A 27,490-nucleotide genomic window follows, 5' to 3' on the forward strand; every position below is an offset into this window, starting at 1 on the left:
TGTGTTGATTTGTCCCATCGAAAGCCATTTAACACCCGTTTACAATGTGTTTAAAAAATGGGTATTATGAGGTGTAATAACCAGATTGGCAACCTATTCCATATTATGGAGTTGTAAAAATATACATAGTTTTTGGAAATCAGTTTTGGTATTCATTTCCTTACTTACAGGGAATACCCAATGGCAATAGGAACTAATGTTGGCCCATAAAGAATTGAAAACAACCAAATTTATGAAACAATGGAAAGTTTAGCTCTCTCACCCTAAGGGCTCTTTCACACGGCCGCTCCGCTGTTTTTGTCCGCTGCGGGACTTTTTTTTTTTTTTTTTTTCACTCCGTATGCCCGCATATCATCCCATCCGTTTGCGGATGATATACGGACATAATGTAAGTCTATGGGCATTGCGGATGTCAGCGGATGACACCGCTGACATCCGATTTTCCTTCCTTTCCGTTTTTTGAACGGAGGAAAAATAGGGTTCTGTTCCGTTCCAAAAAATGGAACAGAACTGAAAGGAAGAAAATCGGATGTCAGTGGATGGTATTCCGCTGACATCCGCAATGCCATTGACTTACATTATGTCCGCAAATCATCCGCAAAAAAATAGGATGATTTGCGGACATACGGAGCGCCCGTGTGAAAGGGCCCTAAGGCGTCTGGTTATTTAAGAGAGCATAATAAACTTTAACATCGCCTCTTTAATTTAAGTCTACCATTAGGAAGTATTAAGAATAGGGTTGAGCGAACCCGGACTGTATTGTTCGGGATCGTACCGGACTTTTGGGTGTTCGGTACCCGGACACTGACCTGAACATTTCACTGTATGTTCGGGATACAGTCCATTGTTCGGTAATTTACTTCATGTTTTGGCGCAGTTTTAATGGCGCAGTTTCAACAGCTGCAAGGCAACCAATCAGCAAGCGTTTAACTAGTGTACCCTTAGAAGTCAGCACAGCCATACCTACTAATGGCTTGGCTGTGATTGGCCAGTGCAGCATGTGACCCAGCCTCTATATAAGCTGGAGTCACGTATCGCCACATGTCACTCTGCTCTAACTACTGTAGGGAGAGGTTCCTGCTGCTGCTGAGGGAGAGATAGGAGATTATTGTAGGGGCAGGCTGGAGATTGCTTTCAGGGAAAGAATAGGAAGAATCTTCTTTAATCAGACAGCGATCTACATTGATTGTATTGTGTGGGGGTGCAGTGCACAATCTTTTTGCCCTGACCTGAGCCCAGTGAGGAGGAGGGAGGAAAAAAAAACTTTTATCAGTCTGTTAGGAGGGCGGCGTGCACCGTGTAGCGGCCATGTAATGCAAGCTCAGTGTATATGTGTCTGCTTAATCTGGATTTAAAAAAAAAAAAAAAACTTTTTTTCCTTCATATTTTACTGTGACTTACAGCGTTTAGACAGTGCAGTTCTAATCTGCTATTCAACAAGCACCAATTTAAGGGGACAATTATTTTTCAGTTTTTCATTCATACTTTACTGTGACACTGCCATACAGCGTTTAGACACTGCAGTTCTAATCTGCTATTCAAAAAGCACTGATTTAAGGGAACAATTATTTTTCAGTTTTTCATTCATATTTTACTGTGACACTGTCATACAGCGTTTAGACACTGCAGTTCTAATCTGCTATTCAAAAAGCACCAATTAAAGGGAAAAATAAAAAAATTTCATTCATACGTTACTGTGAGATACACCCGTTGGATACTGTTGTTCTATTCCGCTTTTTTTTAATATAATATTTATTTTAAGAAAATATACAACAAAGGAACATATCAAAACAGGAACCAAAAGGAGAACACAAAGGGGGGTAACTTTTCAGACTACATCAGCAGCAGAATAGGGAAAGGTCGATAAAGGCACCAGTAAATGCATAAATGAACAATCAGGTTGAAAAGTCTCAATGTGCAGATTAAATTTTAACTAGCGCCATCCACGTGGCCCCTCTCACATTCAGGGCATGAACCCCAACCTTTCCCACCCTACCCAGTAAACCAGCAGTTAGATGAAGTGGTCTAAGTGGTGCAACAGGGCGAGCAGGGGAGGGGGAGGGGCAATTCTCCCGCTCCGAACATAGGGAGAGAGTAGCGAAACTAGGACAGAGGGAGAGCAGAAGTGGGAAGGAGGGGAGAGAAATGGGGGTAAACCAGGGAAATTGCAAAATTAAATTGCAGCCTAGTCTGCATATGTTACTGTGAGATACACCCATTGAATACTGTTGTTGTATTCCGCTTTTCAATAAAAACCCATTTAGGGGAAAAAATTTTAATTGCAGCCTAGTCTGCATACAGTCAGGTCCATAAATATTGGGACATCGACACAATTCTAATCTTTTTGGCTCTATACACCACCATAATGGATTTGAAATGAAACAAACAAGATGTGCTTTAACTGTAGACTTTCAGCTTTAATTTGAGGGTATTTACATCCAAATCAGGTGAAAGGTGTAGGAATGTCAGCAGTTTGTATATGTGCCCCACACTTTTTAAGGGACCAAAAGTAATGGGACAATTGACTGCTCAGCTGTTCCATGGCCAGGTGTGTGTTATTCCCTCATTATCCCATTTACAAGGAGCAGATAAAAGGTCCAGAGTTAATTTCAAGTGTGCTATTTGCATTTTGAATCTGTTGCTGTCAACTCTCAATATGAGATCCAAAGAGCTGTCACAATCAGTGAAGCAAGCCATCATTAGGCTGAAAAAAACAAACAAACCCATCAGAGGGATAGCAAAAACATTAGGTGTGGCCAAATCAACTGTTTGGAACATCCTTAAAAAGAAAGAATGCACCGGTGAGCTCAGCAACACCAAAAGACCCGGAAGACCACGGAAAACAACTGTGGTGGATGACCGAAGAATTCTTTCCCTGGTGAAGAAAACACCCTTCACAACAGTTGGCCAGATCAAGAAATCTCTTCAGAAGGTAGGTGTATGTGTGTCAAAGTCAACAATCAAGAGAAGACTTCAGCAGAGTGAATACAGAGGGTTCACCACAAGATGTAAACCATTGGTGAGCCTCAAAAACAGGAAGGCCAGATTAGAATTTGCCAAACAACATCTAAATAAGCCTTTACAGTTCTGGAACAATATCCTATGGACAGATGAGACCAAGATCAACTTGTACCAGAGTGTTGGGAAGAGAAGAGTATGGAGAAGGAAAGGATAAGAAAGGAAAGAAAGCATACTACCTCATCAGTGAAGCATGGTGGTGGTAGTGTCATGGTGTGGGCATGTATGGCTGCCAATGGAACTGGTTCTCTTGTATTTACCAATGATGTGACTGCTGACAAAAGCAGCAGGATGAATTCTGAAGTGTTTCGGGCAATATTATCTGCTCATATTCAGCCAAATGCTTCAGAACTCAATGGAAAGCGCTTCACAGTGCAGATGGACAATGACCCGAAGTATACTGCAAAAGCAACCAAAGAGTTTTTTAAGGGAAAGAAGTGGAATGTTATGCAATGGCCAAGTCAATCACCTGACCTGAATCCGATTGAGCATGCATTTCACTTGCTTAAGACAAAACTGAAGGGAAAATGCCCCAAGAACAAGCAGGAACTGAAGACAGTTGCAGTAGAGGCCTGGCAGAGCATCACCAGGGATGAAACCCAGCGTCTGGTGATGTCTATGCGTTCCAGACTTCAGGCTGTAATTGACTGCAAATGATTTGCAGCCAAGTATTAAAAAGTGAAAGTTTGATTTATGATTGTTAATTTGTCCCATTACTTTTTGTTCCCTTAAAAAGTAGGAGGCACATATACAAACTGTTGTAAATCCTACACCATTCTCCTGATTTGGGTGTAAATACCCTCAAATTAAAGCTGAAAGTACGCAGTTAAAGCACATCTTGTTTGTTTCATTTCAAATCCATTGTGGTGGTGTATAGAGCCAAAAAGATTAGAATTGTGTCGATGTCCCAATATTTATGGACCTTACTGTATGTTACTGTGAGATACACCCATTGGATACTGTTGTTCTATTCCGCTATTCAATAAACACCCATTTAGGGGAATATCCTATTTTTTATTTTTATGTATTTTATGTTATTTTAAGTTATTTCCCTATCCACATTTGTTTGCAGAGCACTTGCCATGCTCTTAAGAATATTTTACTGCCATTTGCAGCCCTCTAGCCCTTTCCATGTTTGTTTTAGAGCCATTTTAGTGCTCAAAAGTTTGGGTCACCATTGACATCAATGGGGTTCGGGATCGGGGTAAAGTTCGGGTTAAGTCACGAACCCGTACTTTTTTTTCAAGTTCGCCCGAACCCGCCGAACCCGGACATCCAGGTGTTCGCTCAACTCTAATTAAGAAGTGTGGCTTCTTAAATTCGTGTTTATAATCTACTGTTTTTTCTTTATATTTTCTATATACTTCAATCTGTTTACAGTCTGATTTCATTTAGGGTAGTAGGTACCCTTTTGTTTTTCTTTTTAAGTTTTGGATATTTATGTCTTTATTTCCTACATCAGTTGAATAGATATAAATGTATCATTCTTTTATAAGAATGTTTTGAAGAATGAAAAAAAAAACTTTACTTATAATGGAAATTGACCTTTGTAGCTTTGATTGTAATGTTTCCTTTCTTGTAATGATTTAACTTTATTAAAAAAATATATATATTGTTGCAAAAAATAAAAAATAAATAAAAGAAAGAAAATGGAAATAAATGTTTTGGCCAATGCATCACATAGATGTTAATCAGCACCAAAAGTGACAAACGTGTGCACCTGTGTGCGTTAAAAGACAAAGGAGTGATTGGGCCTTGATATTATAATCATGGATTAATGTGATTTATTTTCATATACATGTTTTAAGTAGAGTGTATGGATTTAGTAATTTTGTTGTTTAGCCATGGATTTAATTTGTTTCCCAGAGTTGAAAAGTGGACTTTGCTCATTTACAATTGCAGCTAGCACTTAAAAAGACAGTAGTAGATGGAAACAGTTATAATTGACAGTAGGGGAAATATGGCAGTTATAAAGCAGCCTTTATCAACCAGGGTGCCACAGCCACCAGGGTTCTTCATAGTTGCCATTAAACTACAGCACCCCTGATATCAGAATAACACACATATATACAGTATCTCACATTTTTGTAAATATTTTATTATATCTTTTCATGTGACAACACTGAAGAAATGACACTTTGCTACAATGTAAAGTAGTGAGTGTACATCTTGTATAAAAGTGTAAATTTGCTGTCCCCTCAAAATAATTCAACACACAGCCAATAATGTGTAAACCGCTGGCAACCAAAGTGAGTACACCCCAGAATGAAAATGTCCAAATTGGACCAAATGTGTCAATATTTTGTGTGGCCACCATTATTTCTAGCACTGCCTTAACCCTCTTGGGCAAGGAGATCACCAGAGCTTCACAGGTTGTCACTGGAGTCCTCTTCCACTCCTTCATGATGACATCATGGGGCAGGAGGATGTTAGAGACCTTGCGCTCCTCCACCTCGCGTTTTAGGATGCCCCACAGATGTTCAATAGGGTTAGGTCTGGAGACATACTTGGCCAGTGCATCATCTTTACCCTTAGCTTCTTTAGCAAGGCAGTGGTCGACTTGGAGGTGTGTTTGGGGTCGTTATCATGTTGGAATATTGCCCTGCGACCAAGTTCCCGAAGGGAGGAGATCATGCTCTGCTTTAGTTTGTCACAGTACATGTTGGCATTCATGGTTCCCTCAATGATCTGTATCTCCCCAGTGCCAGCAGCACTCATGCAGCCCCAGACCATGACACTCCCACCACCATGCTCGACTGTAAGCAAGACACACTTGTCTTTGTACTCCTCACCTGGTTACCGCAACACGTTTGACACCATCTGAACCAAATACATTTATCTTGGTCTCATCAGACCACAGGACATTGTTCCAGTAATCCATGTTCTTAGTCTGTCTTCAGCAAACTGTTTGCAGGCTTTCTTGTTGCATTTTTCTTTAGAAGAGGCTTCCTTCTGGGACGACAGCCATGCAGACCAATTTGATGCAGTGTGTGGTGAATGGTCTGAGCTGACCCCCCCCCCCCCCCAACCACTTCAACCTCTGCAGCAATGCTGGCAGCTCTCATACGCCTATTTTCCAAAGACTGCCTCTGGATATGACGCTGAGCACGTGCTCGCAACTTCTTAGGTCGACAATGGCAAGGCCTGTTCTGAGTGAAACCTGTCCTGTTAAGGCTCTGTATGGTCTTGGCCACCAAGCTGCAGCTCAGTTTCAGGTCTTGGCAATCTTCTTTTAGCCTAGAACATCCTTATGTAGAGCAACAATTCTTTTTTTCAGATCCTCAGAGTTATTTGTCATGAGGTGCCATGTTGAGCTTCCCGTGACCAGTATGAGAGAGTGAGAACGATAACACCAAATTTAACACCCCTGCTCCGCATTCACACCTGAGACCTTGTAACACTAATGAGTCACATGACACCGGGGAGGGAAATGGCTAATTGGGCCCTATTTGGACTTTTTCACTTAGGGGAGTACTCACTTTTGTTGCCAGCGGTTTAGACATTATTGGCTGTGTGTTGAGTTATTTTGAGGGGACAGCAAATATACACTGTTATTCAAGCTGTACACTCACTACTTTACATTGTAGCAAAGTGTAATTTCTTAAGTGCTGTCACATGAAAAGATATAATAAAATATTTACAAAAATGTGAGGGGTGTAATCACCTTTGTGAGATACTGTATATGGCATCATGGAAGTGGACTTCCTTCAATAGCACTGCACAGTAATGATTTGGAGCCGGTAAGACCATCTCCCAATCATGTGATCACCGTGGGAGCCAAAGTGATCACTAGTTTTAGAACCCACCACTCTACTTTTTTTCCTTTGCTTTGAGTATATTTTCCTCCCAGCAAGAGGTGAAGCCTGTGTAAACATAAAAATGTCTGCTGAAAACGTCTGCTAAGTAAAAAAAAAAAATAGTAATTAGTTAGATCAGGGCCTGATCTAGGGTATTGTCAGCATTAGTGTTGGTGTCAGGTAGGATAAAGAAAATGCGCACTATAGCTTCTTGGCTCTACTATAGTTACAAACAGTAAATAAAGCAAACATATGTGGTATCTTCATGCACGTTGCCAGTAGGAGAATGTATTTTAAGTCTTTATTAGCGGTGGTCATGATACTGGCATACAAATATACAGCTACATTTTAAACATTGAAATGTTTTCCCTATTTAGGGCCAGTTTGTAAACACAGCTGACCGTTCTTCTCTGTGGAATGATCACAGAGTGCCTGTGATCCTTCCATATAGGATCACAGGTCTCTGTGATGATTTCACAAGCCCTGCCCCAATACAGTTAGAATCACCCCCCCCCCCCCCTAGGCTCACATTTAACCCCTTGATCACCCACAGTGTTAACCCCTTCCCTGCCAGTGTCATTATTACAGTAACAGTGCATATTTTTAGCACTGATTACTGTAGTAATGTCACTGGTCCCTCCAAAAGTGTCCAAAATTTCAGTTAGGGGTCCGATTTGTCTGCCGCAATATCGCAGTCCCGCTAAAAATCGCTGATCGCCGCCATTACTCGGGAAAAAAAACAATATGGCATAAATCTTTCCCGTAGTTAGTAGACACGCAAACCAAAAATATGTAGCAGAAAACAAATTGGCCTAAAATGTTAAAAACTTTTGATTTTTAAATTTTTTTTAGGAATGTTATATAGCAGAAAGTGAAAAATATTGTTTTTTTTTTTTTTTTCAGAATTGTCGCTATTTTTTTTGTTTATAGCGCAAAAAATAAAAATCGCAGAGGTGATCAAAAACCCCCAAAAGAAAGCTCTATTTGTGGGAAAAAAGGACATCAATTTTATTTGAGTACAGCGTCGCACGACCGCGCAATTGTCCGTTTAAAATAACACAGTGCCGAATCGCAAAAAAATGGCCTGGTCATTTAGGGGGCAAATCCTTCCGGTCCAGAAGTAGACCATGTCAAGACAAAAAGATTAGAACTGCCTTTGCTGACTTGTTTTTGAAGGTAGAAGCTCTGCGACAACTTTGTTGTTGCTTTATAACTTATTGAAACACTTAGCAACAACTAGCAAAGAGCTGGTAATGTCAGACAATCTCACAAAAAAAAAAAAACATATGTAGTACATCTCTGCAATACCTGCATGTGTTAACCCTTTTAAGACCCTGCAACATATTGCTATGATAGAATATCTCTGGGTTCTGCTCTCCAAGCCTGTAACCCCTAGAAACAGGAACATTTTAGCCTCAGATATAATTGTTTCTTTTTTTAGCAGGCTCCTACGAAGGATAGTGAGACTCTCTTGGGTGCCAAATAAGCCACCGCCTGTTGAAATTATTGTTTCAGAATCATTGCCTAAAATTAAATATCAGATTTGACAGAATTTAAATTATGGTTATTGATTAAGTGTATCTTTAGGCAAAACCTTTCTTTTTTACCCTTTGATTAAGTGGGGAAGGGTTAGTCAAATTTTTGCTTGTGTTTGTGTTCCCATTGGGGAGAATGTCATGGGAAATGCAAAATTTTGTTCCCAGACTAAAAGGTAAAGGGAAGTCTTCCAATAGGGGCACCTGTCCAAGGGGGTAATTCCTCTTTCTTTGAGAGATATCCTCTAATTTTCTGTTGTGTCTTTAGGGCAGGAAGTCAAGGGAAATTACCTCAATGGGACAAGGATAGCAAATTAATGACCTGACTATCCATTCCCTTTTTATTAACATTATGTGAAATCCCAAATCCTCTACACAGAACTGTTTACTTTTACAGCCTATTTGATAGATATCTAATATTTGTGTATACTTTTTTATTTCTCCTTTTTTGCACAGTACATACAGCTGGACCAAGGCTTAACAATGACAAGGTGTATAGATATATTTATGCCACAGAAGTATTAATTGATAGGCCACGAGGGTCACTGCAGGACAGTGTGGGCTACAAGATTTCCTCAGAAGTAGAAGTTAGCTTAATTTGGAGAAACCCAACCAACAAAGATGACCAGCTCATCAGAATTGGGGTATGTTTATCATAATTGAACGCATTGTGCAATGGTGCATTGTATGACAAAATTATGTTTCTCTTTTTTAGCCATTTAAAATATTTTACAGAACAAAATGTATATAGTAAGTGATATGTTTTTTGCATAACGTTTGCATAATCTTATCTATGTATCTTATGTATGATCTATCTTATGAATTATATATCTTTTGCTTGTTTTCCATGTATTATACATATATGGTAGAAGATATTTAACATAATAGTAGATGGCAAGCACCATAGGTTTAATGTTTCCAAGTGCTATTTGCTGTTATTAAAATAAATATTGAAATCAAGTGCGTCTCTTTATAAAGGAGGATCCAGCTGGTTTTACTCTACCAATAGATTTTATTTGTTTCCAGATGAAAAATATTAAAGTTGAAAATATCAACGAACGCCCAGAAGATCAGAACATTTTTACTGGAACAAATGCTGCAAAACTTCTAGGAGAAGATAATCTTTCTATTCTTCAAAGACCAGTTCTTGTACAATGGAGTCATGGAAAGGTATGGTAAAGTGAATTATAGACTGGTGTTGTTTCTCTATGTGTTGATGACCAGTGGTTACTTAAAGCTTGTCTACAGTATAATTTTTTTTTTTTTAACAATAGTGTTTTATTAGGATTTTCTAAACGGTACAAAAACAGATTCAAGGTACATTACAGCCAGGTAAATGAAGAAGATTGGTGCTCACATGTGATAGGTAAAATTATAAAACATTAGGCTAATGAAAATCATGCATAACAAATGATATGAATAAAAATAATGATATGGTAAGGTCCAGTGTGACAAATCCCAACACCAATTAATTGTTTCAATGTTGGATTTCCTTAATCTTCACCGTTTGTGCTCAAATGGTGGATGTGCACTCACCAGAGGTGTTTGACCCCTTGGTACAGGTAGGTCAAAAGTGCTTCTATCACCAAAGGCTGGGATTCCTCTGATAGAAAGCTCCACTTTGTTCCTCCATTACAATATGATGCCCATATGAAAAGTGACCCCACGGGAGACAAGATTAAAAGGTATCTTAGAGCAGTATTTTTAATAAAATTGGTGTTAAAAACATAAAGAATGATATTTGCACTCACATGTAAAAATGCCCATAGACCGACACTGGTGTATACAGCAAGAATGAATGGCTCCTCAGGAACTGGTGTGTGGCCCAAGCCTCGCTCTGACTACCAGCCCAGAAATTGTGCCACACGGAACCCGGAAGTGACAGATCCTCACTTTGACGTACTTTCCACGATAATGGCATCTTAATTTTCCGCGCTGGTAGTCATAGGGAGGATTGGACCGCATGCCAGCTCCAGAGGAGCCATTTATTCCTGCACAAGCTGTATACACCAGTGCCGGTCTATGGGCACTTTTACATGTGAGTGCAAATACCTATCTTTAGGTTTTAACACTTTTTAAAAACGACACTATGGAACCTTTTAATCTTGTCCCCTGTGGGGTCACTTTCCATATGAGCATCATATTGTAATGGAACAAAGTGGAGCCTACTGAAGAAGCCCAATAGGAGGGAGTAGCTTGTATGGGTGGGAGAAGCTGACCCCGTGACATCACACGATTTAATTTCAAGCATCAGCGGTGAGCTGAGTATCTTTAAACGCCTGTGTTTTATGTAATTTGTGTAAGTGTGTATAATCCCTGTTTTTAAAGAGAATAAAAGTTTAGAAATTGAGAGCACTATGGTTCTCCCCCTTTTTATCTCATGCAATGTACTAATGGATGAGGAACAAGTATAAGGGTACACTCTGAACACCTGAATAGGAACTAGGAGGAGGAAGAGTGGTATTGAGAAACCCACAGAAGGAGTGTAGTAAAGTCGAATGAGACTCTATAGTGGGGTCTGATTCTGGAGGTGAGCAGGCATTTCACATAGAGGTGGTAGTTGACAGGACACACTGGTGAAGAATTTGCACAGAATTTGCATTGTCACTTGCTCTGGACACAGCGTTGTGGTCTCTTAAGAGACTTTATATATACTGTATATATGAATTTGAGATATATGAGAGACTATTGAAGACACATACTTATTTATTTCACTTTTTTTTTTCATTTTATTTTCTTAGTTTTCACTCGTGTTTTGGTTGTAACTGCGCAGCACTGTATTAATATATATAATTTGAGGTAGATAAAGTAACCAACTATGCAAACGCAATACAGTAGAACAATCCACACAATAGACCATGAGAAAATAGTAAGACCATTATACAGAGAATATAGAGGTATGGCTAATAGATTTTACCAAGTATAGGTAAACCACCATAGAAAACAAAAGCACTAAAGGATTGTCATCAAACAGGCAAACCTTGAGCATCTCGCCAGGTGTTTCATATCTTATCAAATTTTTGGGGGCAATTTCTACTAGCGTAGGTTAACTTGTATAAGGGAAGAGATCCAATAATCTCTGCTTTCTAGCCCGACACCTTTGGAGGAGCCACTTAAAGATTCTCCCTTCTAGCATAGTAAATAGCATAAAATACAAACAGTTTAATATGTTTAGAAGCATTCAATGTGTCTGTAAAACTCAGTAACAAACTGAGAGGATCCATGGGTAAGGCCCCTTTCACACATACGGTCCGTTCAGTTCATCAGTTCAGTCACGTCAAAATGTATCAGTTTTTCTTCCGTTTTTCATCCTTTTTCATCAGTTTTTCATCCTTTTTCATCTGTTTTCATCCATTTTTCATCCGTTTTTCATCCATTTTCATCCTTTTTTTACATCCACTACCAATGCAAAAACAGATGAAAAACTGTCCGTTTACATCTGTTTTTCGTCCGATCCGTTTTTTTGACGGATGAAAAATAGGGCTTTCATCCATTCCAAATAAACGGACATTGATGGAAGCGGATGAAAATGGATGTTAACGGTTGATCATCCATTGTCATCCGTTTTTAGATAGGGATGCACTGATGTCCGTTTTTCATCCGTCATCCGTTGACGGATGGATGAAAAATGGACAAATGGACCGTATGTGTGAAAGGGGCCTTATACTACAATACCAAGGTCATTGATGGTATCTACTATGCCTTGCTATTTGGTGTGAGGTTTAGAGCATGTCCAGAAGACATGAAGGGAAGAACCAGCCATAAGATCACAACGGAGACAATTATCTCATCTATTAGGATACAGCTGCAAGAAAAAGTATGTGAACCCTTTGGAATGATATAGATTTCTGCACAAATTGGTCATAAAATGTGATCTGATAATCATCTAAGTTACAACAATAGACAATCACAGTCTGCTTAAACTAATAACACACAAAGAATGAAATGTTGCCATGTTTTTATTGAACACACCATGTAAACATTCACAGTGCAGGTGGAAAAAGTATGTGAACCCTTGGATTTAATAACTGGTTGAACCTCCTTTGGCAGCAATAACTTCAACCAAAGGTTTCCTGTAGTTGCAGATCAGACGTGCACAACGGTCAGGAGTAATTCTTGACCATTACTCTTTACAGAACTGTTTCAGTTCAGCAATATTCTTGGGATGTCTGGTGTGAATCGCTTTCTTGAGGTCATGCCATAGCATCTCAATCGGGTTGAGGTCAGGACTCTGACTGGGCCACTTCAGAATGTGTATTTTCTTCTGTTTAAGCCATTCTGTTGTTGATTTATTTCTATGCTTTGGGTCATTGTCCTGTTGCAACACCCATCTTCTGTTGAGCTTCATCTGGTAGACAGATGGCCTTAAGTTCTCCTGCAAAATGTCTTGATATATTTGGGAATTCATTTTTCCTTCGATGTTAGCAATCCGTCCAGGCCCTGACGCAGCAAAGCAGCCCCAAACCATGATGCCCCCACCACCATACTTCACAGTTGGGATGAGGTTTTTTCATGTTGGTGTGCTGTGCCTCTTTTTCTCCACATGGTGTTGTGTGTTTCTTCCAAAAAAATCAACTTTGGTTTCATCTGTCCACAGAATATTTTGCCAGTACTGCTGTGGAACATCCAGGTGCTCTTGTGCAAACTGTAAACACGCAGCAATGTTTTGTTTGGACAGCAGTGGCTTCCTCTGTGGTATCCTCCCTTGAAATCCATTCTTGTTAAGTGTTTTACGTATTGTAGATTCGCTAACAGGGATGTTAGCATTTGCCAGTGACTTTTGTAAGTCTTTAGCTGACACTCTAGGATTCTTCTTCACCTCATGAGCAGTCTGCGCTGTGCTCTTGCAGTCATCTTTATAGGACGGCCACTCCTAGGGAGAGTAGCAGCAGTGCTGAACTTTCTCCATTTATAGACAATTTGTCTTACCGTGGACTGATGAACAGCAAGGCTTTTGGAGATACTTTTATAACCCTTTCCAGCTTTATGCAAGTCAACAATTCTTAATCGTAGGTCTTCTGAGAGCTCTTTTGTGCAAGGCATTATTCACATCAGGCAATGCTTCTTGTGAAAAGCAAACCCAGAACTGGTGTGTGTTATTTATAGTGCAGGGCAGCTGTAACCAACACCTCCAATCTCATCTCATTGATTGGACTCCAGTTGGCTGACATCTCACTCCAACTAGCTCTTGGAGATGTCATTAGTGTAGGGGTTCACATACTTTTTCCACCTGCACTGTGAAGGTTTACATGGTGTGTTCAATAAAAACATGGCAACATTTCATTCTTTGTGTGTTATTAGTTTAAGCAGACTGTGATTGTCTATTGTTGTGACTTAGATGATGATCAGATCACATTTTATGACCAATTTGTGCAGAAATCCATATCATTCCAAAGGGTTCACATACTTTTTCTTGCAGCTGTATATAGCAGCAAGCTGGAGGAAGCTGGAGGAACTGATCTGTCATGGATATCATTGTGGTAACATATTGTAATAGGCAGTCCACCCATCCGTCCTCTGAAAGCGAGTGAAGGTCAGTATGCCACCTCTCATAAAACTTCAACATTTGGGGGTAGATAATGAGGATAATTGTGAGTATAAAGAAGATGGAGGTTTAGGAAGATCTTCATGACTACAGTATAATTTATTTTGGGGAGAGTACTAAAATCCTATGAGCATATAGCATAAAGTTTACTTAACCCTTTTTATTATGTAACAGTAAAATGGGTAAATAATACATCTGACACTTACCTAAACATTATATATATGGCCTTATTTCCTAATTTCCTAGGCTAATGTGTAGCCAGCTAACTTAAAAATGTTATATGTTAAAAAAAAGTAAATGTGTTTAACCTCCCTGGCGGTATGATTATGTCAGGAATTATGTACCAAAAGCGGTACAATTTTTTTCATGGAAATTTGGCGTTATGTATTATAGGCCTACAATTCTTAGTAATTACTGACTTAAACCTGACCAAAACAAGACTCTAGTAGACATCCCAGATGTGATAAATTTGAAACACAAACGCATGAATTATAATCAAATCAATAATATAATTTTATATATATATATACATGTGTATATAGGTATATATATATGTGTGTGTGTGTGTGTGTGCATATATATATATATATATATACATATATACATATATATATATGCATATATATATATATATATACATATATATATATATATATATATATATATATATATATATATGCATATATATATATATGCATATATATATAATATAAAATGTGTTATGTGTTTGTGTTTTGTGCAACGTTTTTTTCTTTTTTTTGAATTTCCCTCCCTAGTTCCGCTCCCATGCAGCATTGCTGCTGCAGGGAACGGAACTAGGAAGTCATCACACCGAAGGAGGAGCGGTGAGACTCTCGGCTGGCGGTCACAGCAATGAGAGATCATCGCTGGAACGCCAGGAGAAGGTAAGAGACACCGCTGCGCTCTCTGCACATCTACCCCGAGCGTGACTCGGGGATACCGATCCTGGACTAAAAAATCCACCCCGAGTCACGCTCGGGATTACCGCCAGGGGGGTTAATGAACTTTTAATTAAGAAAATTCTGAAAATGTGCCAAAGGAGGGGAGTGTACTTCATGCAGTCTGTGCAGTAGTCATTTTCGTTCTTTATTCACTTTTTGCGAAGCCATCCATGTTTGAATTTGTAAATCAAATTTGAATCTGATTAGAAGCTGTGGTAAACCTTATGTGTTGATGTCAGGCTTTCAGTATGTGAGAGGCAGTACAGAGTCTGTTGTGGGTATTCTAGCAACACAAGCAGACATGGTCAAGGATCACCAGATTACTGTCATTGGGAATTAGGGTGGGCTGATACATTACAGAAATGCCTGTGTGAAAAGAATGAAGTACTATTGAGGAAGGCTGCACTCCATTTTTGCATTTCAAGGTTTCATTTTCATCTTTAGCTGGAGTATAATCTAAATAGTTTATTTTATGTTGGGTGAACATTGATTTTCCACTCTCACAGATGAACTTTAAAATAATGTTTCATTATCAATGCGCAATAAAACAACCTTGATTTTATCACTAAGTGTCAATAAAACTAATGAAGGAGATCTGTGTATAAAGGTCACTTACAGCCAATAGAATAAAGACACATTTAGATCTATGGAAAGCTTATCTGGCTGCTGTAGTAATGTGCCACACACTGACACCAGTATACTTGTGCAATACAGCTGGTATTGGCTGTTTTAAAGGCCTCATGCACACAGAACTTAAAAAACTGTGCCTGTAAAAGCACCTGTTAGCCTGTGTGGCAACGCACACATTGGCATTTACAGGCAGGCATTTATTTGAAGAGGAGCATCACAGGCAGAAAACAAAATTAATCAAAGCCACATTCTGAGAGGAGCTTTTGAGCTGAAAAAACACAAGTATGTGCGTAAATGCATCTAAAAGCACATAAACACACGTGTATGCTTGTAGATGTATTCCAATAGCCAGAATAATTTAAAGTGGTTCTAAAGGCTCAAGGTTTTTTACCTCCATGCATTCTATGCATAAGGGTAAAAAACCTGTGTGTTGCAGCCGCCCCCAGACTTATCTGAGCCCCATTGTGATCCAGAGATGTGCATGAGACTCTCGACTGCAGGACTTTCTCTCCTCTATTGGCTCTCGCTGCTGTCAATCACAGCCTTGGAGCCAATGAGAAGAGAGAGGGGGTGGGTCCGAGCCACACAAGCTGTTTGCTGTGGGGGCACTTGGCAGGAGGGTGAAGCAAGGAGCGCCAGTGGGGGGGGGAACCCTAGAAGAAGAGGATCGGGGCTGCCCTGTGCAAAACCACTTCAAAGAGCAGGTAAGTATAACATGTTTGTTATTTTTAAAAAAACTTGACTTTAAAGCATTTGTTACCACAACATTTCATATTCCTGATACAGTATGTGCCTGCTGTACCATGTACTTGTATGAAAAAAGTGTCCTGTTCCCTTTGTATTGCTTCCTTTATGTGAAGTACCTGATATACCTTCCAGTTACTCTGCTTTCCCATTAAAACCTGTCCACATTAAGCAGGAGAGCACATTGTCAGTTCCACCGTGGTGAGTTCTCTAGCTGTGCTGGGAACTCAGCCTGGTCTCCTACAATGATCAGACTTCTCCTGACATTGCCCGCTGTACAGCCATTCACTGAGAAGCTCAGTGTGCTGCTACTTTCCTCCCCCTAGCTCTTATGCAGCTGAGAACAGAGGGAATGTGATCACTTATAAAAAAGGGAAAAAGGGTATTGATAATGTATTTGTATATCTATACAAAAAGGATTTATCTTTCATTTCTATTTTAAACTGAATGGTTTGTTGTACAAGGTGATTGTTAACATACACTTTAATATCACTTTCTCTATCGCTCATTGACAGACGTAGTCTTCTTGATTCTCAAGAGCTGGGTTATGTTGTCTCCGCAGGAGTAGGACTAGGCAGAAAGACAAAACGTTCTGGCTCCACCTTAGGGGCAGTCCCTGAGGGTATATCCTCCCTCTCTCTGCTACAGGGAATCAGTTTTTTTCTGTCTAGTCAGGAGTAAGGACCTAAGCTCCTTGCTGGGATCTTTTTGGTCCTGGCAAGATTTTTTCTTTAGAAGAAATATTTTTTAGGTAGTTTTTTCTCCAGTGTTTTTCCTGTGAGATCTTCAAGCAAAAAACGCCGGACTGGGCGACACTAGTGGTCACCCCAGCCGGCCTACGAGCGCGCGCAGACCATTGCATTGCGCTTGGTCGGCCGCGACACATTCAAGTAAGTATGCGGGGCCGGGCGACGGGCTGGATGTTGAGATCCAGTGGTCACCCCGGTTTCTGCCTACGAGCGCGTGCAGACCAGAGCTCCGGGCTGGGTCGGCCGCGACGGAGTCCCAGTGGAGGGACTGACCTTGCGAGTTAAAAGTCTCGCTTGGATGCCAGGAACCTGAGAGTCGAGGCGTCCGGAGTGGTCCACAAACCCCCACCCCGGTGGAGAGGGTATTGTGAAGAGAGGGTGCCTGTCGGTTCGGTATTTTTTATTTAAAAAAAAAAAAAAAAAAAGTTTTTTTTGTGTTTTCTGGCAAAGGTGTCCTGAATTATCATGGACCCTGCCACTCATGTATCTCCTCCGGATCCCCTCGAGGGGTCTGCGGGATCCTCCAGCACCCCACTGACGATTAAATCATTGTCCGCTATTATGGAAGCTTGTGTCCCGGGTGGAAGTGGCTTGTCAGGGACAGGGCGCAAGTAAGCGACCCCCGCCTAACCCCTTATTATCTGAAACCTCGGATTCAGACTCTGAGCCTATTTCTGCAGTTGCAGGTACTTCATCTGGTATTGGTGTCTCGTGTACTGTCTTTTCAGACAGTGAGGAGGATGTTTCGGCATCAGCCATAGCCAGAGAGGAAGCGTTGGTAAACGCACTCATGGTATCTGTTCAAGAGACCTTAAGATTACAGGGTATTCCGTCAGAAATAGCTGAAACTGTAATCCCTTTTGGGACTAAAAACGCATCTAGTGGCGAAGGTTTTTTCCATTGCCCAAATGTTTTGGCAATCCAATCAAAGAAGAATGGAGTCTGCCAAAACGCATTTCTACTATTTCTAAACGCATTAACAGGCGTTATCCGTTTGAGGAAACCCTCATTAAGAAATGGACAGAACCACCTGTGGTGGATTCACCAATTGCTAGATTGAATAAAGCCACGGTTATTCCTCTAGAAGACGCTCCGTCTTTTAAAGATCCAGTGGATCGCAAGATAGAAGCTATGTCTCGCACCATGTTTACCTTGATTGGATCAGCTTTCAGACCAATAATTGCTATTGGTCTGGTTTCGCAGGCTGTAACTGTATGGACCAAGTGGTTACGCCGGGACCTAGAAGAGGTCCCTCAGGCGGTATCAGATTTGTTGGAACAGATGATACAGGGGTTACAGTTTGTGTGTGATGCGGCGTTAGACGCCACTTCATTATTGGCGCGAGCATCTGTCTCAGGGGTGGTTCTCAAGCGTACACTGTGGCTAAAAGGTTGGTTAGCCGACCAAGGTTCCAAAAAAGCATTGGCTAATTTCCCCTTTTTAGGAGAGCGTCTATTTGGAGCCAACTTAGATGAGATCATTAAGGATCTCACGGGTGGAAAGAGCACCTTTTTACCGCAAAATTTTAAAGGTAAAGGAACTCGTCAAAGACGAGGGCCTTCTTTTTCTGCTCACAAGAGGTTTTTTTCGTCCCGCGGGTGAAAAAATTAAGTCCTCCAAAGCTCCTGCAGGAGGCGTCAGGGGTCGTTGGTCGGGCAAGCAAAAGCCCGCCCCCTCTAGACCTGAAGATAAACCGTCCAAAGCCTGAAGGTGCGCCCCCCACCCATAACTGGGGTGGGGGGACGTCTTCGCCGGTTCCCGGATCCATGGCTTTCCAGAATCCCGGACAGATGGGTTTGCGAAGTCATAAGGTCAGGGTACAAGATCGAGCTTCGATCTCTCCCACCGGCGCGATTCTTCCCTTCCAATAGCCGACTATCCCCGGATCGTTTAGACGATCTGTGGAGAGCAGTCACAGATTTACTACAACAAGGAGTGGTAGTCCACGTTCCTTGGACAGAACGCTTTCAGGGGTTTTTATTCAAACCTATTTACAATACTCAGGAAAGAGGGCAAAGTGCGTCCAATTCTGGACTTAAGGGCACTCAATTCTTTTGTCTACATAAGAAGATTCAGAATGGAGTCCATTCGCACAGTAGCAGCCTTTCTGCATCCAGGGGATGTCCTAGCGTCCATAGACATCTAGGACGCATATCTTCACATTCCCATTTTCGCAGGACATCAGCGGTTTCTACGTTTTTCCGTAGAAGAGAACCACTATCAGTTTGTGGCGTTACCTCTTGGTCTCGCCACGGCTCCGCGGGTCTTCACGAAGGTGTTGGCCCCAATGTTGGCACTTCTGCGCCAAAGAGGCATATCGATTCTAGGTTACCTAGACGATCTTCTGCTTCATGCAGAGTCTCCTCAGACCTTGCTACAAAACATAGAAATTACTATGATTTCTTTACAGGAATTCGGGTGGCTGGTGAACCAGCAAAAGTCATTTCTGGTTCCCACCCAGAGGCTCGAATATCTGGGTCTAATTCTAGACACAGTCAGGACAAGAGTTTTTTCTTCCGGTAGGGAAAGATTCAATCAGCAGTCCACCAACAGCTGGTCTTCCCTTCGGACTTGCATGAGGGGTCTGGGGTTGATGGTGGCTTCCTTGGAAGCAGTCCCATTTGCCCAGTCCCATACCCGAATTCTTCAGCAAGAGATTCCTCTCAGATGGAATCGGAATCCGGAATCCCTGGACAATCAGATCCGATTGAGCAAACAGACCAGAGAGTCTCTGGTCTGGTGGCTTCGGTCTCCGATGCTCAGCCAGGGAAAGTCATTTCTGCCAATATATTGGACGACAGTGACCACGGATGCCAGTCTATCCGGATGGGGAGGAATTCTCGGTCAGTTATCTGTCCAGGGACTTTGGTCCCCGGAAGAATCCAGGTTACCGATAAATGTATTGGAACTGAGAGCGATCAGACTTTGTCTGATTCACTGGACCGAGCAGCTCCAGGGCAGCCCGGTTCGGATCCAGTCGGACAACGCCACGGCCGTGGCTTATGTCAATCACCAGGGGGGCACCAAGAGTGTCCGAGCGGCCAAAGAAGTGGCTTGCATTCTGCGCTGGGCGGAACGATTTGTTCCAGCAATCTCTGCGGTGTTCATTCCGGGGGTGGAGAATTGGCAGGCAGATTATCTCAGCCGTCAGACTCTGGATCAGGGGGAATGGTCCCTCCATCCAGACGTTTTCCACCAGTTGTGCCTACGATGGGGCACCCCGGATATGGATCTGTTGGCATCTCGATTCAACAGGAAAGTTCAGAGATTCGTGGCTCGCTCCCGCGATCCTCTAGCAGAAACCGCAGACGCACTGATCGCCCCGTGGGGGCAATACCAGCTAATGTATGCCTTCCCTCCTCTTGGGTGCCAAGACTTCTTCGCAAGATAGAGGAGGAAGGAATTCCAGTAATCCTGGCAGCTCCGGACTGGCCTCGTCGAGCTTGTTACGCCGACTTGGTCAGACTGATGGCGGACGTCCCGTGGAGACTTCCTCTCAGGGAGGATTTACTGTCTCAGGGACCGATCTTCCATCCTGCTTTACGATCGCTGGTTTTAAACGGCCTGGTTATTGAGACCCAGGTGCTGAAGGACAAGGGATTGTCAGCTTCAGTTATTCCTACTCTAGTTAAAACAAGGAAAGCGACTTCCAGAAAGATTATCATCGTACATGGAAGTCTTATATTGTGTGATGTGAATCCCTTGGGTTCCATCTACATCTTTATTCGGTAGTCCGAATATTGGCTTTCTGCAACAGGGAGTTGAGCAGAAGCTGGCCTCGAGTGTTATCAAGGGTCTGGTTTCAGCATTTGCTATCTTCTTTCAGAAGCTTTTGTCTACTCATTCCTTGGTGCGGAATTTCATCCAGGGGGTGCGACACCTGGCTCTGCCAGTGCACGCGCCGTTACCATCCTGGGATCTTAATTTAGTGCTGTCGGTTCTTCAGACACCTCCCTTTGAAAATATCAGGGAGATTCCCTTGCCTACTTTATCCCAGAAGGTGGTCTTCTTGGTGACTATCACTTCTGCACGCAGGGCGTCAGAACTGGCTGCATTATACTGTTGTTCCCCAGATCTGGTGGTTCATAGGGATAAGGTTGTTCTTCATCCGAATCCATCCTTCCTTCTAAGGTGGTTTCAAAGTTTCATTGAATAAGGACAGTGTATTGTCCTTCCTATGTCCTTAGCCCAATCATCCTCGAGAATTTGCATGGCATTCCTTGGATGTAGTTCGGGCGATCAGGATGTACTTGAATACTACGGATTCAATTTGTAAGACGGATTCACTGTTTGTGATCACGGATGGCCCTAAGAAGGGGTTGCCTGTTCTGCTGCGACCATCTTTAGATGGATCAGACAGACGGTGGTATAGGCTTATTTTATCTAAGGGTCGGGATCCCCCGTTCCCTGTTAAGGCGCATTCTACTCGGGCGCTTAGAGTTTCCTGGACCTTCCGCCATCAGGCGTCAGTGGTTCAGGTTTTTCAAGGCGACTGTTTAGTAGTCGGTTCATACCTTTACAATATTGTATAAGGTTTATGTGATGGCATCGTCAGATGCCTCTTCTGGCTGCAAGGTTCCTGCAGGCCACTGTTTGAGGAGACTGTTGGTCTACCTCGAGGATTTGTGGGGTAGGTCTCATCTGTTTACTCGATGAGTCCTTTGATACTTCTGGTTGGCTCCGGTTGGGCCTTCTAGATTGGATTTTGATTCTGTCAATCCCACCCCTCATTTTGTGGCACTGCTTCTGGATGTCCCAGCTCTTGAGAATCAAGAAGACTACGTCTGTCAATGAGCGATAGAGAAAAATGGATTTTTGTAAGATCTTACCGTAAAATCCTTTTCTCTTAAGCTCATTGACAGACGTAGTACCCGCCCCTCTATCATTGAGTTGGGTTGGGTTAAATTCTCTGTACTGCTTTAAAACAGAACTGATTCCCTGTAGCAGAGAGAGGGAGGATATACCCTCAGGGACTGCCCCTAAGGTGGAGCCAGAACGTTTTGTCTTTCTGCCTAGTCCTACTCCTGCGGAGACAACATAACCCAGCTCTTGAGAATCAAGAAGACTACGTCTGTCAATGAGCTTAAGAGAAAAGGATTTTACGGTAAGATCTTACAAAAATCCATTTTTTATAGTCTGGCCAGTAGAATAAATTTATGTTTAAACGCCATACATAAATGAACATACATAACGTAACAATAGAGGTGTTATTTCTGCAAAATTCTGGCAGAAACTATGTTGCTTATTTTCATAAGCCAATGTGCATGATACTGTATAGATGTAATATATTTAAAAGTTTGCAGCCCTCAAAACTCGATTTTTTGTGTACATAATTACAGAGGTCTCCTTTTTTTTCCTGTGTCCAGAAAATTTTATTTTTTCTAGTTATAAATGGTTTGAAGAATAACTAAACCGAGGAACAAATATTTAATATATCAACGCCTACTAATGTTATGGTGCCCCTGACAGGTGTCACAGGCTCATCCAAGGCATTGAGTCTATGTGACAGTTGGTCTATACAAACCCTGCAAGGGATGATGGTGGTCACCAGTTTTCTTTGCTGCAAACTGGCACTAGGTGCCAACCTTTAGGATTGCCCCACCAACTGGAGACTGGAGTAGGAAGACTACAATGTGGAGACTGTTCGCAAGGCATTAGGGCAGTAGAGTCAGCCCACTGAGTCTAGCCAGGTAGAAAGTGAAAGAGTAGTCATGTAAAGGCAGGGGTTTTGGCAGATGGCAAGCCTGAGAGAATGGTCAGGTTAGTCTTGGTTGGCCACAATTTTGCAACTGGCAGGTAGATATTATAGTGTTTTAGTACTCAGTACTGTAGTCAGGTCAGTCCATGTTGGTAACAAACACACAAATACAAGTATAATTGTGCTTTAGCTCTCATGTAGCTGTTGAAAAGACATAGTATGAGCCACTCCGAAGGTAGGTGCTAAAATACCCTTCGGGACAGAGGACATACCCAGTATGGTTTCTGGGAACTCTGGAAGTCCTAGGGGTCCTAAGAATCCATGAAATCCTGGAAGACCCAGTAGGGATCCTTTGAGTACAGGATGTCCCAAGAATCCTGTAAAACCCAGTAGGGATCCTGTGAGCACTAAATGTCCTAAGAATCCGGGAAATCACAGAAGACCCAGCAGGAATCCTGTGATTAATGTAACAACCAGTTCTTAGATGTGGTGACTGCTCAACTTATAATGAGCCTTTGATTTGTCAGTGCCAGACAAATGCAATCTAAATGCTGATCCCCAATCCTTTATATACTTCCCCTCTTTTTGCTTCCACACTAAATTGTTCAACCCTGTGGGAGAAGTAAAATAACTTGGAGTTTTAGGCATGGAGATCGCCACTCGAGATGGGGAGAGAGTTCTCAGCTTTGCCTGAACTTGAAATGAGATTGACTTGTTACTTTTTCACCTTGCAATTTTTATCCTAATGACAACCTGTCCTGTCCTGAAACATGTCACCAGGACACTCTGTTTAAACTTAACGGAAAATATATCCATTCTCTACTCTATCCTAAATTGAAAATAAAACTTGTAGCTTGAGCTGGGCTTTATGACATTCTGATTTGGGTACTATTTTCAGGCCACCTTTTCAAGTCACAGTGGGATTCTGTATTGCATAATCTAGTCCCTCTCTGTACCATCCAAGTTCACAAGTTTTCATAGTGTATTGAATTAATACCTAAAGTTAATCATGAAAGTCACTATAGCTGGTCAGACATATGCACATAGGTCTTCCATGGGTAGTACAGTGCCTAAGTGGTTAGAACTTCCACGTGGCAGCACTAGGGTTGTCAGTTTGAATCCCAGCCACAGCACTACCTACCTGGAGTTTGCATGTTCTCCCTGTGTCTGTGTGGGTTTCCACCCACACTCCAAAGACATGCCGGTAGGATAATTGGATCCTGTCTAAATTTGCCCCAGTATGTGTATGGATGTGAGTTATGGGCCATACACACTATAAGATTTTCTGAAGACTTTTTCCTTTAGACTTACCAAAACCATATAACATGAGGTCAAACCTAAACACTTTCAATTTGTATCCAGCTTAAGGTACCTTAGATTGTAAGCAACTTGAGGGCAGGGACTGATGTGAATCTACAATATATGTAAAGTGTTGTGTAAATTATCTGCACTAAATAAGTACCTGAAATAAATAAATAAAATTAAAAATAATGGCATGCAATGCCAAGCTGCAGTTTTCAAAGCGAGCAAAGTCCTTTCTTGTATTAAGGGAGGTATAGACTCCAGAGAGAGAGAGATATCATTTTGCCCCTGTACAAATCATTAGTAAGACCTCATCTGGAATATGCAATTCAGTTTTGAGCACCAAATCACAAAAAGGATATTGGGGAACTGGAGAAAGTGCAGAAAAAAGCAACCAAACTGATAAAAGACCTGGGGGAGCTCAGTTATGAGGAAAGATTAGAGGAACTGAACTTATTCTTTTTTGAGAAGAGAAGTTAAAGGGGGATATGATCAAAATGTATAAATGCGTAAGTGGTCCATATAGTGAGGTTGGTATTGAGTTAATCACTTTAAGGTCATCACAAAGGGCAAGGTGGCACTCTTCAGGTTTGGAGGAAAGGAGATCTAACCTCAATATAAGGAAAGGTTTCTTCACAGTAAGAGCTGTGAAAATGTGGAATCAACTCCCTCAAGAGCTGGTTCTGGCCAGCTCAGTAGATTGCTTTAAAAAGGCCTGGATTATTTTCTAAATGTACATACTATAACTGCATACTAATTTTTATAGTTAAAGTTGATCTAGGGAATATCCGATTGACTCTTGCTGGATCAGGAAGGAATTTTTTCCCCTGCTGGAGCAAATTAGATCCTGCTTTGCTGGGGTTTTTTTGCCTTCCTCTGGATTAACTGTAGGATTGGATTGTGTACATCAGATTGCATTTTTTCCCCCCTTTTAGAGTCGGTTCACACTATGGTGACACGACTCTGTACTACTTCGGGGGCAACATGTGAAGTCCAGTGCACCACGACTTCGGCGCGACTTGCACGGACTTCATATAATGAATGTCTATGCAAGTCGCTCCGAGGTCGCCCCGAAGTAGTACAGGACCCTTTTTCTAAGTCAGAGCGACTTGTGTCCCTCCTATTAGAACGGGTCCTGTAGCAGTCAATGGACCGCGAGGGACCGCGACTTGTCAGGCTGACAAGTCGCCTGACAAGTCGCGCTGGTGTGAATCGAGTCTTATTGATTGAACTTGATGGACTTCTGTCTTTTGTCAGCCAGACTAACTATGTAACTATGCAACTATTAAAACAAAATATTTATTGTCTTCACAAAGGCCAGGTCTGTCAATTTGCAAGCACACAGTAAAGCATTTATAGTATGTTATGCTGAATGGATCATACATCATTTTTTTTCTGCTCATTCAGAATATCTATGGAAACATAGGTAATGCTGAAAATACGCACAGCTAATTTAGGGGGAAAATTTGAGGTTTATTAGCCTGGTTTTGTGATGAGCCAGACAGTGATAAAATTATCTAAGAGCACATCACTATTCAGAATAAAGCAATGAAAACATTTTCCATGGACTTTAAGTGATATTGTTCTTGTGTTTCATTCAGATTTGCAAACCCTTCTTTTGCAATTTACGTTTTTATAATACACAGTTTTTGTTCTGTGAAAAAAATATGAATGTATAAGCAGGGGTCTTCAAACTATGGCCCTCCAGTTGTTCAGGAACTACAATTCCCATCATGCCTAGTCCATGTCTGTGAATGTCAGAGTTTTACAATGCCTCATTGGATGTGTAGTTCTGCAACAGCTGGAGGGCTGTAGTTTGAGTATCCCTGCATCAGACTATGCTACTGAATGACTGCTTGCTGTGTTGTTGCTATATCAGGTTTCTTACTGTTGCATATTTATGACTCAAAGTTCACTCTTACCATTTGTTAGTCAACATAATGTACATATAGGGTGTAGACTGGGACAGCACAAAGGGTAATTCCAGAAAGACCATATAATGGTATGTATTCATGTTTTAAGTAGTGAACAAAAAAGTAAGTTGTTTAGTATTGCTATAGTAGAGTAACTACCATAAAATAAAATCCATGTAATAGTTTCCAGATATGACTCAAAATGTTGCCCACCTAATTTATGATCTTACAGTCTGATAATGCTTTGCAAGTGCCAAAAATAAGTGCATAACAGGATTTTCTTGCAACCTATACCTGTTGCAGTTTAGCGTATCTTGCTATGGAATGACAGTCTGCAAGCCACTGTGCTCTGAGTAACAGCTTAACCACTTGCCGACCGGTCACGTTGACCGTACTGCGGCAAAGTGGTTCGTTATCGTCCAGCGATGTAGTACTACGTCGCTGGACTCCTCCCCCTGTAGGCGGCACTCGCGCGCCGCCGGAGGCGCGCTCCCGCTGTTTTCATTCACAGCGGGAGTCGGGCCAGGGGAGGAGCAGCGGCGATCGCCGCCGCTCTTCCCTGATCGTCGGGGAATCTAGTTTGGAGATCCGCCCGCCTGTGTAAACAGAGCGGGCGGATCTCCTAAGTGACAGGGAGTGACAGATTGCAGTGTTCAGCATAGCTCAACCTGCGATCTGTCCCTGACTCACTCAGTCGCCTCCCCCCACACACGTCAGTAAGCACCAGGCATACATTAACCCCTCCCTCTCCAATAAAATTAACCCCTTCACTGCCAGTGTCATTTTTACAGTAACAGTGCATATATATATAGCACTGATTACTGCAGTAATGTCACTGGTACCCCCAAAAGTGTCAAAAATGTCAGTCAAGGGTCCGATCTGTCCGCCGCAATGTCGCAGTCCCGCAAAAAAAAATCGCAGATCGCCGCCATTACTCGTTAAAAAAAAAAACACCAAAAATGACAGAAATCTTTCCCTTAGATAGCAAACGCAATAACTTTTGCACAAACCAATCAAAATACGCTTATTGTGATTTTTTTTAACAAACATAGGTAGCAGAAAACAAATTGGCCAAAAATGTAAAAAAACTTTTGATTTTTACATTTTTTTGGCGGGGAATTTCATGTAAAAAAATGTTAAAAATATTGTTATTTTTTCAAAATAAACGCTCTTTTTTTGTTTATAGCACAAAAAGTAAAAATCGCACAGGTGATCAAATACCACCAAAAGAAAGCTCTGTTTGTGGGAAAAAAAGGACGTAAATTTCGTTTGGGTACGGCGTCGCATGACCACGCAATTGTCAGTTAAATTCGCACAGCTCTGAATTGCAAAAAGTGGCCTGGACGTAAGACAGCAAAATCCTCCGGTGGTAAAGTGGTTAAAACCTAAAGTAGGAGCGAACGACCTTGGTTAATTTTTACCTATAGGAGAGCCTATAATAAGGCTTACCTATAGGTACACCGATATTGATTAGTATTCCAATGTTTCCCTTCTCCCTCGTTTCTCTCCCTTACTCAGCTAATATGACCCTGTTGCTGAAGGAGCGGGGAAGGTGCTTAACATCCTTCTTATCAACTGATGACATCATTGGTTGTTA

The 27,490-nt window shown here is 41.7% G+C and overlaps 1 protein-coding gene across 1 annotated transcript in view; it reads left to right on the plus strand.

Moving 5' to 3' along the window:
- Positions 1-27,490, plus strand: part of MTTP (microsomal triglyceride transfer protein) — a 101,915-nt gene that overhangs the window by 23,528 nt on the left and 50,897 nt on the right. Inside the window, exons 2-3 of the mRNA XM_082253218.1 lie at positions 8,807-8,994; positions 9,377-9,520. Of these exons, the coding sequence (XP_082109344.1) occupies positions 8,807-8,994; positions 9,377-9,520 (332 nt within the window). The remainder of the gene's footprint in view (positions 1-8,806; positions 8,995-9,376; positions 9,521-27,490) is intronic.

This window comes from Pelophylax lessonae (genome assembly GCF_965119305.1).
Source record: "Pelophylax lessonae genome assembly, chromosome: 1".
NCBI lineage: Eukaryota > Metazoa > Chordata > Amphibia > Anura > Ranidae > Pelophylax > Pelophylax lessonae.